General features: G+C 42.9%; 2 protein-coding genes across 4 annotated transcripts; one reads left to right on the top strand and one right to left on the bottom strand.

Annotated features, from left to right (window-relative positions):
• The first annotated feature begins 3,922 nt into the window (after window positions 1-3,922).
• Window positions 3,923-7,420, top strand: LOC125517173 (CBL-interacting serine/threonine-protein kinase 21). 3 transcript variants are annotated; one of them, XR_007287441.1, is made up of 14 exons: window positions 3,923-4,399; window positions 4,499-4,561; window positions 4,678-4,749; window positions 4,835-4,942; window positions 5,097-5,168; window positions 5,266-5,319; window positions 5,430-5,555; window positions 5,647-5,736; window positions 5,811-5,957; window positions 6,065-6,172; window positions 6,300-6,404; window positions 6,505-6,677; window positions 6,762-6,836; window positions 6,959-7,420. XR_007287441.1 is itself a non-coding variant. In XM_048682360.1 (14 exons), the coding sequence occupies exons 1-14, from the start codon at window positions 3,938-3,940 to the stop codon at window positions 7,040-7,042; spliced, it is 1,602 nt and encodes a 533-aa protein (XP_048538317.1). In that variant the 5' UTR covers window positions 3,928-3,937; the 3' UTR covers window positions 7,043-7,420. The 3 variants fall into 3 exon arrangements, 2 of the variants coding, with proteins under 2 accessions (XP_048538317.1, XP_048538316.1); XM_048682360.1 differs by having other exon boundaries at window positions 3,928-4,399; window positions 5,124-5,168; window positions 6,505-6,567; XM_048682359.1 differs by having other exon boundaries at window positions 3,929-4,399; window positions 6,505-6,567.
• On the bottom strand, window positions 7,269-12,024 carry LOC125517171 (FGGY carbohydrate kinase domain-containing protein). Its single transcript, XM_048682358.1, has 15 exons — window positions 11,798-12,024; window positions 11,267-11,346; window positions 11,062-11,179; window positions 10,769-10,947; window positions 10,250-10,332; window positions 9,978-10,162; window positions 9,818-9,879; window positions 9,469-9,577; window positions 9,266-9,385; window positions 9,021-9,140; window positions 8,817-8,937; window positions 8,135-8,291; window positions 7,988-8,060; window positions 7,776-7,903; window positions 7,269-7,598 (listed from the first exon to the last, which is right to left on the bottom strand). The coding sequence occupies exons 1-15, from the start codon at window positions 11,853-11,855 to the stop codon at window positions 7,476-7,478; spliced, it is 1,716 nt and encodes a 571-aa protein (XP_048538315.1). The 5' UTR covers window positions 11,856-12,024; the 3' UTR covers window positions 7,269-7,475.
• Window positions 12,025-14,621: the final 2,597 nt, after the last annotated feature.

The raw sequence follows: 14,621 nt of genomic DNA on the forward strand, positions 1-14,621 counted from the left end.
ACCATCAACCTTAGACGCACAGTTCGGGACCCCCTACCCGAGATCCGCCGGTTTTGACACCGACATCAACCATTAGTCCTTAGAGATTGCCATCAATTACCAAAACTAAACATGGGGGCACCGCATGTTCTTTCACCACTTAGATTCGAAAAAAGTCTCGGGATTTATAAGAAATGTTCACGAGTTTTTAAAAACTTCATGGATTCAAAAACCTTCGTGCATTCAGAAAAATGTTTCAGATTTTGAAGAAGATCACATATGTGATTTTTTTTGTGAATATTAAAAAATGTCATGTATTTTTAAAAATGTTTGCTGCTTTTTTTAAAAGTTCATGGATTTGAAAATGTTCACTGATATGAAAAGGTTCATGGATTTGAAATTTTCACATATTTCAATGTGTGTAAAGAGTCCATGAACAATTTTAAACGGTTTATGGATTTGAGAAAAGTTTATAGATTTGAAAATAATTGCGGATTTGAAAAGGTTAGCGTATTTCACCATTTAAAAAAAGTTCATAGATTTGGAAAAAATCATAGGTTTGGAAAAAGCTTCACAAAATATGAAAAGTTCACGCATTTGAAAAATGAGAATGAATTTTAAAATGTTTACAGATTTAAAAGAAAACACAAAAAATGAAAACAAAAAGATGGAGAAAAATAAAACAAAAAGGAGAAAAGAGGAAAGAAAACAAAAAAAGGGAAAAAAGGGAAGCGAAAAAAGAAACGAAAAAGAAAAAGAAAAAACCACCAGAAACCTGTCTAAAAGACCCAGGAAAAACCACCCCCCAAAACCGTGGGACCTTCCTAAAGTTACATGTGTTTCTCAAAAAGAAAAAAATATTAACCGGGGCATGACGGGAAGTTATTACTTACGAGCACAATCACTTGCTAGTGATGTGATGGTGCACTCATTATCTATTATCTTTTCAGATAGCAGCTCAGTGGTAAAGGACATCCACTCACAAACGGGAGGAACAAATGTTACGCTGGTCAGGGAGGTAAATGCGAGAGCAGATGATTTTGAAATATGTAAATTTACTTTTGGGACTATATGTAGAAACCTTTTTTTTAGAAAAACTTTCGATCTATTCATATTCAACCATGACAGTATAATGAATATCATAAATAATAATAATAAATATCCAGATTCGTAGACCATCTAACGACGACTACAAGCACTGAAGCAAACCGAAGGCGATCCGGCATCATTGCCCTCCTTGCTGAAGTCTAACAAAACTTGTTTTAAACGGTTTATGGATTTGAGAAAAGTTTATAGATTTGAAAATAATTACGGATTTGAAAAGGTTAGCGTATTTCACCATTTAAAAAAAGTTCATAGATTTGAAAAAATTCATAGGTTTGGAAAAAGCTTCACAAAATATGAAAAGTTCATGCATTTAAAAAATGAGAATGAATTTTAAAATGTTTACAGATTTAAAAGAAAACACAAAAAATGAAAACAAAAAGATGGAGAAAAATAAAACAAAAAGGAGAAAAGAGGAAAGAAAACAAAAAAAAGGAAAAAAGGGAAACGAAAAAAGAAACAAAAAAGAAAAAGAAAAAACCACCAGAAACCCGTCTAAAAGACCCAGGAAAAACCACCCCCAAAAACCGTGGGGCCTTCCTAAAGTTACATGTGTTTCTCAAAAAGAAAAAATATTAACCGGGGCATGACGGGAAGTTATTACTTACGAGCACAATCACTTGCTAGTAATGTGATGGTGCACTCATTATCTATTATCTTTTCAGATAGCAGCTCAGTGGTAAAGGACATCCACTCACAAACGGGAGGAACAAATGTTACGCTGGTCAGGGAGGTAAATGCGAGAGCAGATGATTTTGAAATATGTAAATTTACTTTTGGGACTATATGTAGAAACCCTTTTTTTAGAAAAACTTTCGATCTATTCATATTCAACCATGACAGTATAATGAACATCATAAATAAAAAAATACATTCAAATTCGTAGACCATTTAGCGACGACTACAAGCACTGAAGTAAGCCGAAGACGATCCGGCATCATTGCCCTCCTTGCTGAAGTCTAACAAAACTTGTTGTAGTAGACAGTCGGAAAGTCGTTGTGCTAAGGCCCCGTAGGACCAGCGCATCAGAACAACAAACGTTGCCGTTGAAGAGTAGTGTAGATCAAAATATCCAACCTGAAGACACACCAATGTAGGTGAACTACGACCAGATCCAAACAAACCCACCAAGGACAGATCCGTCGGAGACACAGCTCCACACACTCACCGACGATAGTAGACGCAATACTGGGAGTGATGTGAACCAGATCATGACCAAGGCATCAACGGATGAGGTTCATGATAGCACAAATATTAAACCATTAGAACAGCCAAAGAAAGACATGGACAAGACCATTATCTTAGTTGGGAAGCTTCCAGTGTCTATTTTGGGAGAAATGACACATCAAATTTCCAGCTACAGCTTCCCACACCTAAACCTAATTAATTCTAGAAGGGTCTAGCATGTTTTAGAGGCTAGAAAAGATTGTCGGCTTTCATTCAAAAAAAAGGTGCACTATTTGAGATCATGAGTCAAAAGTTGTGCAAGTTCCCATGCAAATTGTGCATGAATTGATTATAGCGTGAGGCCCAATAAGTTTGTTCCTGCTATAGCTTGGAGCTCACGAATTTACCCTTCATTTTGTTGTTGTTGTCACACCTAACTAGTAGGTACTTCTAGTATAAGTACTCCCTAGCTGTTTCATGTGCACGGGACATGGAATATCTAAGTTTATGCTTGTAGATAGCCGGTTAGGTTGTGTTGTGCTGTGAGCACTAGTATCCTTGAGGTGTTAGCTTTGTGTATGGATTGAAGGGATCCTTGTAATTCCCTCTTGTGATTCTATATAGGTTCGCAAGTTTCATGGTTTGGGTTGCGCCTTTGTAAATCAAGCGAGTGTTTTCTCTTGTTCTTTGCCACTTGAGGGAAATAGTTGTTGCTCCTTATGGGTTCTTTGGAACCGTGAAAGATCATCTCAGCGGCGCCCGCATTATCTTGGTATCAGAGCTATACGTTGATCACGATACTATTTTTTCTCTTGCGGATTTTGTCCTTGAGAAGCTTCAATGAGTTCAAGGAGGTCCAACAGTGTTGACGGTGTGCATGGAAGTGGGCGCCTCATGGAGGAGAAACTACCACTTCATATGTACTCCCTCCATTCCATAATGTAGTGCTTCCTCTATCCCCGTGCTTCAACTTTGACCGTAAATTTAACTATCAAGACCGATTGCGGCGGGAGCAAAAGTTATATATGTGAATTAGTATTCGAAAGAAGTTTTTAATTATGTAACTTTTTCTCCCGTCACAGTCGGTCTCGTTCGTTAAATTTATGGTCAAAGTTCGACCTCGGGAAGCGCAGGCGCACTATATTTTGGAATGGAGTGAGTATGATCCAATCTTGCAGCCCACCTATGTGTTGGCTTTGGAGGTTACACAAGAGTATGTGTTGAACAAGGTGAAGAGACGCATATCGACCGTGGAGACCAACTTTGACTAGAGAATCGACTCCCTCATCAAGGAACTTCGTCGAGATAGGCTTGTTGCACGGGATCGACATCGACAACTCCCCGAACAACAGGGCCAACGCCACCTTGAGGAGGGGCATGGAGAGCACATCCATGTCTACTCGGGCAATGCTCATAGCTACTACACTGCACCACATCGGCGTGCTCACCATGACCAACAAGGTGCTACTTGGGCGCCATCGTCTCCAGCATGAGATGGGCTTGCTGCACGGGATCGACATCGACAACGCCTATAATAATAATAATAATACTAATAATAATAATAATAATAATAATAATAATTAACTGCAGCAGTAATAATAATAATAATTCTGCTCGTTATTATTTTGCGTGGGGATTCAATAGCGCACGTGGCACGCACACACACTATACTTGCATCTTCCATTCCATGACCAGAGGCCGGCCGACCATGTACGCCGTCGACGAGCGGGAGACACACAGGGCCTCTCCTTTTTACCGGGCCGTGGTGCACGCCGTTGACGGGAGGGCAGACGGCCAGACGGCGACCGGCAGTTGCGCCCGGAAATCACGTTGCCACGGCTACTTTCTCCCCAAACCCCCAACCACCTTCCCCCTTTCATCCCATCTCCGTTTCACGGTGCCATCCGTCGTACACTACCACCACAGACAAGCGCACATTCCCGTCCAGCCACTGCTTGATCAAGGACTGCTGCTCGGTACGAGCAAGATGGTGCTGGCGGAGAGCATTGGCAAGTACAGGGTCGGCCGGACCATCGGCGAGGGCGCCTTCGCCAAGGTCCGGCTCGCCGTCGACGCCGAGACCGGCGGCTGCGTCGCCGTCAAGGTCATCGACAGGAGCACGGTGCTCAGGAACAACCTCATGTACCAGGTACCTATATGTCCTGTCCGGCTGTTATTTCTGTGAACAATACTCCGCCGTCCATGGAGCGGAGCATTCCGTGACGGCCTCTTTGCTTGGCCTTTGAAGGTGAAGAGAGAGATCAGCGCGATGAGGCTTCTCAACCACCCCAACATAGTCAAGATACACGAGGTAGTTGCTCAAACTCCTTTCACCATTCCATCCTTCTGGTTGCCCAAGCATCTAGCATCAGGACTTTGGCAGAATCGAACCCTCTTTCGCGCCTCACCGCGGTTACATTTGCGCAGGTGATCGCGACGAAGACGAAGATATGTCTGGTGATGGAGTATGTCCCGGGAGGGCAGCTCTCCGACAAGCTAGTAAGACAGACATCTTCATCAAGCAACAGTTCTTGGTTATTGTCCAGGTGGTTTTTTCTTATGGTTCCTGAATTTTCTGTTTAAGAGTTACCTCAAGAGACTGGACGAGAGGGAAGCGAAGAAGTACTTCTACCAGCTGATTGATGCTGTGGACTATTGCCACCGGAGAGGCGTCTTTCACAGGGATCTCAAGGTCAATATATTCTCATTCTCTCCTAGCTAATTGCATGTTTGCATATAACTCTTTTCATCCCCGATGATGCAAACTGATTTGCATTCTTCCTCGATCATCGTTCATTTATGGTTGCCACATCACTGAGTTATTCTGCTTTTGAGAGTGTCAACAGCCTGAAAACTTGTTGCTAGATAATCAGGGCAATCTCAAGGTATCTGATTTTGGCCTCAGCGTGCTACGGAAGGTAGTAAGAACTTGCAAAGGCTGTGAGCTCATCTCATTTCAGTTTTCAATGATTCAGATTGATCAACTCCAAAACTTTGCATCTGACTTTCTTCCAGCCAGGGCAGTTGCTATCCACATCTTGCGGCTCTCCGTGCTACGTCGCTCCTGAGGTACTTGAAAGATCATAGCGCTCCAGCAAAAATAAGAGCTTGGCATGGCCTAACTACACAAAGTTTCAGTATTTTGCATTGCCAACTTCTAAATTTTGATGCTCGGATAGGTGATTCAGCACAAGACTTACGATGGGGCGGCCGCGGACATCTGGTCATGCGGTGTGATCCTGTTTGAACTCCTTGCTGGTTATCTGCCATTCCAGGACTGCAGCTTGATACACTTGTACAGAAGGGTAAGCATAAACATCCTAGTGTCTGATGATGCCTTTTGCTTCGTTACACCTTGCTGATGCGAGGTTTCAACTGACAACTATCGTCGCAAAGATATCTCGGGCACAGTATGCATTACCGCAATGGATCACGCTGCCTCAGAAGAAGATCATCTTGAGGATACTGGATCCGTCTCCTATAACGGTAATCCGATTAGAAACATTAGACCAACTCATGTTAACAATTACTAGCATGGTCATCTGACAATTGTGATGTAGAGAGCGAAGATAAATGATATCTTCGATGACGAGTGGTTCCAAGAGGGCTACAATCCATCAGTAAGGAGAACTGGGAGTGATGATGGTGATGATTGTGTTGATCTTGATGAGGCTGGCACAGATAGTGATGGCAGTCACAGCACAGAGGTAAGAGTACTAAACACAGCTCTGGAACACATACCCACATATTAATTTCCTTCACTCTGCACCAGTCATTTCCTACCTTCAGTTGCCAGGACTTGCCTTTTGTCTAGGTAAGAGAAGCCGGGGGAGCGAATCCAGAGCCTGAGCAGTTCATCAACGCGTTCCGGTTGATAGCGACCTGCAGAGATCTCGACTTGTCAGGACTCTTCCAGGAGCAGGTCACTGACCATATCCTGTCAACATTGTTCCATATGTATTTGACCTACATCAACAAATGGGTCTAGCTTGTGCCTAAATTTTTCCGGTGGCTGACTTGGCTGATGATGCATGATCACCATTGACCAGAAAACAAAGCTCGGCTCGCCGCATTCGGTGCAGGAAACACTGGGGATAATCACAGCTGCAGCCAGGGATGTGAGCTTGTCAGCGAGGAGAATGGGCAGCTCCATGGTAATTAGCCAGAGCTTGGCAATATTTGAATTCAGCATCTTGAATGATCTTGAGAAATCACAGGTCAAGTTTTGATCCTGGGATTTCAATTGTGGCACAGGTAAAGCTTCAGGACATCAGATTGCTATCACGAAGCATGCTTGATCTTACGCTCTCGGCCGAGGTGAAGTGTTGTGCCACATATTCTCATATACCACTGGAGATAGCAATACCAAACAATTTGCAATTTGATGAATGCCACTGGATGCGCCACTGACATGTGGGATCTGGAATGTTAGCCTCACTACAAGTGGCCTTTTTTCAAAAAATGACAGTCGCGGTGTCATCTATCTAATTTTGCTTATCTGAAAAGTGCAGGTGATCCAGGTAACACCAGCACACTGCGTCGTCGAAGTGTCCAAGTCCAGCGGTGATCTGAGAGCATACAAAGAGGTATGTCAACATGTCAATATGAATACTGTTTGTTCCATTCCATTCTGATCTTATCTCGAGGAAACATGATGCACAGTTTACTGATGATCAATGCAATTCTATTGCATTGTTAATACATGCAGTTCTGCACAAGCCTGTGCAGATTGCTGACCGGGCGGGTGCAGCAGCATGGCACCTCATCTGGTTTGGAGACCAACCAAGTCTGAGTAAAGGGTGATTAATTCTGTCAAGAGAGCAAAACAGCCGAGGTAGCACGACCCCTGCCAAGAGATTTTACAGCTAGGCAGTTTCGATGGCAGCCCCCTCCCTGTAATGAGCTCTTGGTTCTCGAAGATTGTAATGCTACCCTGGTTAATCGATACAATATCTCTTTTCTGTCAAGAGAAATTTGAGATATAATTTCAACAATTGAAATCGAAACAGAGCATCGAATTTTCACAGAAACTTTGTGGTAGATAATTACCATTCCACCACAAAGGATCATTTTATATACTTTTGGTGACTCATAGACATTATTGTATCACTGCTTCCATAACGGAATGTAATTTCTTTACATGTAAATAATGCAAGGAAACATGGCAACAGATCTGGGGTATTCAGAACCAAGAGTGAAGTACCCAGCTCAGTGGTCAAGTAACCCTACTGCAATGCTTGAGCCATGGTTGAGCGATAAGAGAGCTGTTGCTCATACAGGGATCTGAATATCTGATATTTGGCATCGTGGTATTTCTTCACCCTGGGTTCCGAAGATGGATGCACGACCTACAAAAAATAATACTTTTGGTTTAGAAACAGCAAATGAAAAATGGAAGATTCTAATTAAAAATGTGTGCAAATAAAAATTTACGAATATAACATGTTCTCTAGGTTGTCCAACGGCAAAAAAAAAAATGGAGCCAGTTACTCCATATATTTCAAATAGGAGGGATTGGGACATACCTTTCCAGCTGCATTCATTGACTTCATTGCATTGTGAATACCAGAAAACTTCTTTGCAGCAACAGCACCCAGCACAGAAGCACCTAAAAGCACAGACTCGTTCTCTCTAGGAAGTATTATTGGACATCCTGCAAAGAATAAATAAATTTCACAGAGCGGGGAAGAATGGAGATGAAGAGGAGTGAGGGTAACTGCAGGAAAAGGAGACATACCGATGATATCTGCATGCTCTTGGATATACAAGGAGTTCTTTGCAAGTCCGCCACAGGCAAGAAGGGTGTCGATCTAATATACATGGAATAAATGTTACATTATAGGATACCAAGTTCTCTTCGGAATCCTTGGTCGAAAGTAAGTACCTTATGTCCATGAGCATTGCAATGCTCCACAATATGACGAGTTCCATACGCAATACCCTGAATTGTTGCTAGATACAAAAGTGCTAAATGTTTTTCACTTGTATCAAGTGTCAAGCCACAAATCACTCCTTTGGATTTTGGATCAGCAACAGGGGACCTAACCATTAGAATGCTTTACATTAGAGTCAGCAGCATCAGGAGTGCGTCATTTTGTGTCAGGTAAAACACTAACCAAAACATTTGAGGGGGGAATAACAAATTGTGTGCAACTGATAAGACTGTAACTTCACCATTCTGGTATAAGATTTAATATCTTAGGAATAACCGAGACTGCTAGCTGTCTCACTGATTGTGTTATGTTGTCATATTGTTAGCTGCATACATCTAATTGGAACGGCAAAAAAAAAACTCACATAAGCAAATTACATAGAAGCCGACAAAATACATCCAGTTAATGTGTCAAGAAAACACATACGGTTTTCACAGTGAAATAGTCGCTATAGATTTCAGAGAAATAAATTTTACACTATGGCTGGTTGAGATTCAGGACAGGAAAATGAGACCGTTTGATTTGGTCTGATAGCAAGAGATCTTTATGTGTCACATTGCAAAATTGTGAAGAAACGAGGACCTAGATAACTAGAATTCTTGTTTAAGCACAAAAATTTAATGAATTTCTTACCGATTTCCATGAAAATCTGGAAGGACATGTGTATCTTGACTCAAGGCAGATAGAAAGGGAATATTTTGTTCATGTGACATCGAAAGCAATATCTTGTTCAACAACTCAAATATGGATACACCTGAACAATTTCAGAAGAAAATTACATGCCTTTTACAGGGCACAAGCTAAAAGATAATCTGCTTGAGCAAACATGAAACTTACTCTGAGAAGCAGCACGATTAGCCAGAAGGGGAGCAGCAGGATGGTTTTCGACAATGTAATCAAGTAGAGCACCAGTTGCGCTTTGACCACCTTCTGTGAGCCAATACTCAGGAATCATCGCTGAACATTGAATCACAATATAAGCGTCAACCAACATGGTTCACGATAGATACTAGAGAACCAAGGAATAAAGCAGAGATGCTGGCCAGAAACATATGTAAGTAAATACACAAGGGCAACTGTACCAGACCAAAATGGCCCCCAGACACCAGGAATAAATAATTTGTTCTTTGAAACAGCCATGTGGCATGTGGATGTCCCACAGACCAAGACCATGCGGCGGCAGATTGCTTCTTCATCAGATACTGAAAACAAAATGTTCACCGATAAATTAATACAAGTTCTAAAGTAGTTTACATAGGAAAAATACAGATGAATCAACACTAACAGTCAGCTTTAGATTCTGGCTCTGGCACACTTTCCATTACTCCAACACCACCGGCATGAGCATCAATAAGCGAAGTTCCAACAGGTGTCCCAGGAAGCAAGCCTAACTCCTGAGAATGGGATTCAACCAACATCAAACAGGCAATTACATAAAATTAATAGCAGATGCATTTCAGCTAACACAAATACTCCCTCCGTCCCAAAATGGTCTTATATTATGGGACGGAGGGAGTAGTATATAGAAAGAACCTAGATAATGGATCACAACATAGTTTATAAATGACGCAGTTACTATAAATTCAACTTAAACAAAGCTATTTCAAATCAAAAGCAACATTATTTTTGCTTGCCTTTGCAGAAGTAGGTGTCAAACCAGAACCTAGAGGATGTCCTGGAAATGCAACACTGCGTCCTATATGTTGCATAAGAGTAGTGTTGAATTAGGAAATCAATAACCATAAATGACATGTTGGTTTAGTGCCGGAAGGGGGAAATGAACAATTGTTCAACCTATTTTTGAACGATTCCCTTCAACAAGGTCTCCCAAGCCTATTTCCTCCCAAAAGACATCGTCCCATCCACATGCTTGCATATCACGTGAATCTGATTCCTTCCACTGGTCCATGTGTGCATGTCCAAGATATGTCCATTTGCAAACAGTTGTGCATAAGCTGCGAGTGTCATCACCAGTCGCTCTAGAAAATGAACCACCAAAGCAAAACATGTTATGAAAGTCAATCCATAGCTTACGGCAAAATCAGACATAGATAGTGAAAACTCACCTATATGCTAACCAGTCACTAAGATCCATCCACCTATATACCATAGACCAGGACTCTTGCAGATTTTCCTTTACCCACAAAAGCTGAAAAATGTTTAAAGTAAAAATGTGATACTAGCAAGGGAGATCATCAAACAATACAAAATGGTATTAATTGCTTAACAAATTTTCTCGTAAAAAATATTTTTGAAAGGTCAAACTTACATATATTCATGCTGTAATCAACATCACTTTAGTGACTTCCTAAACAATGTCCACGTTTGTTAGTTTCTTCAAACCATCTCCAGTTGCAAAGAGTGAACATTGCAATTTTCAGGTTTCAAAATGATAAAATTCTGATTTTCCAAGACTGGGAAGTGAAATTTCCAGGAACATAATGTGACTACCATTATCAGGCAATAAACACAATGATTGACATTTCCAACAGCATGTTCATATTCTTTTAGAAATCATGAATCAAGAAGTCAAGACGTAGCACAATCATGATGCAGATGATATTGCATGAAAAGAGAAGGGTCACCTTTGGTGCTTGCATTTCTGGAGATACGCCCCCACCACAGTACTGCAATACCGGTGAATTGCGAGCATTAATTCGATCAGCCTGGTCGACAGCCCTATGGTCCATCCACACGATGATGTTTCTTCTTGCATCAGCGCTCCAAGAAACCGAAACAGGGGAACCATCAGCATCAACAGCAACTGCAAGCAACACACTATGTTATTATCAGGTCGGTGAATTCCGAGTCACCTTCAGACACAAAATTCCCCAATCAGAAGTCAACTCAAACAGCTCATATGGAGATGAGGGCAAACCAAGGGAGCAAGTAGCGGCGAATCCAAGGCCAGTGACATCCTCAGCTGCGACATTTGCAAGCGAGCACGCAGATTTTACAGCAGTGCACACCGCAAGCCAGATATCCGTTGACGATTGCTGGTGTGCACCGTCCAGAGTTAGTAAGGTGTTACTTGATTCATTTGTCAATCATGCAATACATTGAACAGATTAGAGGTTACTAACCTCGATGCAATCTTTCTCTTTCCATATCTGTATAGGGCTGCTTGCCGAACCGAGCAACTTACCCTTCTCATCGAAGATTCCTGCATCAACAGACAACTAAGAATTAATAACACCATTACACCAACCTAATTACCTGCCATGCCTGCCAAGAATGAACTTCTTTCTCAAGGCCTGATATGTCCGGTGTCAAGCATGCTCTGTTAACACCTATCTTAAATTACCCTTCATAACATCCGAGAGAATGATTGAGGGGGAACTACATGAACAGCACAGCTCCTCCCATGGAAACAACATTCAGTTCGTCACTCTGAGTGGACAACTAGTGATACTCTTGAGTAAAAAAAAAACCTACGGGAATAGAATTTCCCCCAGAATATAACAGTTGCTTCGCCACAGATGCAGCACTGCTAGTGCTAGCCTGCTCACTCGATTACTACTCGCGAATCAAGAAACGGACGAAGTCTATCTAGTAAAAGCTAGTCAAGAAAAAGGGAGGGGGCGTTGGTTCAAAGGATTAAGAGGGTAACGAGCCTGCGCGAGCGCTCCCAGTGCCGACGTCTACGCCGAGGAAGACGCCGCCGTGGGACATGCTGCCGGCGGCGACGGGCGGAGGCGGAGAGCGTCCACGTGGGCGTGGCCTGCGTCGCGTGTGTTTGGGATTCGTTTTGATCTGATCCGTTTGCGCTGGCCCACTTGTCAGAGCAATTTTGCGCCCTTGAGAAGTGATGAAAATTAAGAAGTGTTTGACTGGAAAAGAAGAGCGGAAAATGTGGCGTAGCCGCGTAGGGGAAGCATTATGTGAGATGTGGCTAATGGTGCAGCATTATCTTAGAGGTGGTCTCTCATGAAATCCCAGACTATTTTTTATAGTTAAATAAAGCAGCAACTTATCCTAAAAAAACGAATCACCCAAGCAGAAGAGCAACTCTGTCCTAGAAATAATTACATGGCCAACGCACCCACCCCGCTGAAGCCACCCTCCTCCCCGTTGTGACCGTCTCTGTCGTGGCCGCGGTGAAGCCGAAGAAAGAGCTCACCCCAGAGTAGAGGGCTGTCGAGACAGTGAAGCGGGCCAATCCAAGGAGGAGGGTCAAGACAAAAGAAGAAGCCGCTGTTACCGCTGCTCGGGCACGGGCCGCTGTTGTGGACACGGAGGCCATCGCCGCCAAAGCCGCGCAAGCCACCCTCCTCATGCTAGGGATCGTCTGTGAGCCGACCCTTGTCGTGGCCACCACCGCGGGAACCAGCTCGGACTCGTCGGCGACCCACCCGCCCAGGCTTCCGGAGTCGCCCTCCATGTCAACATTGTGTAAGTGCATCTAGTGCCACTCCTAGTTGGTTTTGGAGTATTGACGATAAACTTGGTTGATGGACTAATGTGTTTGTGAGAATTGCAGGATAACACAGGTAGTAGTCCCTTATTGATTCGGTTTACCTACCAGAGATGACCCCCTAAAAATGTGTGAAGACATTGAAGACAATGGTGGTTCGTGAAGACATTCACGGTGAAGATTATGACATGTGAAGACATTCACTTGAAGACTATGGAGTGCGAAGACATAGTTGTTTCCTAGTTTTGTTTTCTTCCTTGTGGAGTCATTGGAATCACCGTACTGTTAAGTGAGGTCCAAGTGAACGAAGTCAGAGTGGCTGATGTGATGCTCAACCAAAATCCTATGTCTTCGAGCGAAAACAATGAGTGCAAATCATATCCAGAGCTAGATGAGACAGCTTTTCTTATAGCCCAAGTAAAGCTGCCGCGTGTGTTTGAAATCCGACCGTTGGACATGTGTCGGTTCCTTAGTGACCCAGGGTCATTTCGGACATATCAGGTCGGGTTGCCTCCTAGCTATAAATAGCCCACCCCTACACCATAAATTGGTGGCTGCTCAGAGTTAGTGCACGGCTTTTGTCGTTTGAGAGCAACCCACCTCCGAAGCATTTGAGAGAGAGAGATCCTTGCGAGTACAAAGCCCAAAATACCGAGAGCCAAAGAGTGTTAGGCATCACTGAAGTCTTTCTGTCCGTGTGACCTGAAGACTTGTTACACTTGAGGACTATGAATCCTCCAGTCGGTTAGGCGTCGCGTTCTGAGCATCCAAGAGTCATTGTGGATCGCCGGTGAACGAAGTCTGTGAAGGTTTGGAAGTCTACCTTGAAGACTTACCAGAGTGATTGGGCGAGGACCGGTTGTCCTTAGCTCAAGGGAAATAAGGTGAAGATGCGGTCTTCTGAGTTAAATCTCAGCATCCCTAACCAGACGTACAGTTGTCACAGAATCTGGAACTGGTCTATCAAATCCTTGTCTTCACCAAGCAACTGGTTCTATCCTCCACTTCCTTTTACTTTACAGTTTGTCTTTGTGAAGTCATTGATTGCTTGTCTGATTGTTTGACTTCACTGAGTGAAGACTATTTACTGTTCGTCCTCATACTATCTTCCATCCTGATCCATACTACCTAGCTGCTGACAGTCTTCGTGCTTTCACACTATATTGCTTACTTGACTATGGCTTGTCTAGTGTAGTCTATCTTCCGCTGCATATCAATAGGTTCATTTTCTACTGTTTTTGTCTTCAAAGACCTCGTGTTTTGAAGACTTTCATAAAAATCGCCTATTCATTCCCCACTAGTCGATAACTAGCACTTTCAATTGGTATCAGAGCAAGGTGCTCTCTTGTTCTGTGTGATTCGGTTTAACCACCTGAAGTTTTAGCTATGTTGGCTGCAGGGATAATCAAGGTCTTCGTTGCGTGCCCCATTTTTTATGGTCGCGATTATCCCAGATGGAAGGCTATGATGAGGAAGCGCCTCCTTGCAATGGACAGTGAGCTTTGGACTATCACGGAGATTGGTCTCACCGATTTATGCAAGATGGCGCATGCTGACGATATTCAAAAATATACTCTTCTGGATATCAATGCGAAGGTTGTTATATGCTCCTGCCTGTCTAGAGACGAGTTCAAGCGCATCATGCATCTCTGCAATGCAAAGCTTATATGGGACTGGATCTCTGATGTTTATGAAGGTCATCGAACATGTCAGGACCCCTGGTTCCTCGAATCCAAAGAATCGCTCAAAACAATGACTCCCGAACCGAGCCATCTTCTTCGACCTACTGCTTCATGGCATGTGGTGCTAAGGTAAACTCACATGATGCTTACTTCCAAACATCCAGTGAAGATGACTCTGAATGTGAATCCAAACCTAGCTATAAAACACTTGCTAAAATTGCAACTGAACAACAAACTGCTATGGAACATATTCAAAAGTTGCTAGACAAAAGCGATGACCTTCTGGATGCGGAAATGAATCGAACTCAGTCCTTAATTGAAGACATAAAAAATCTTCATGTT

The sequence above is a fragment of the Triticum urartu genome, chromosome 6, assembly GCF_003073215.2.
Source record: "Triticum urartu cultivar G1812 chromosome 6, Tu2.1, whole genome shotgun sequence".
NCBI classification, from domain to species: Eukaryota; Viridiplantae; Streptophyta; class Magnoliopsida; order Poales; family Poaceae; genus Triticum; species Triticum urartu.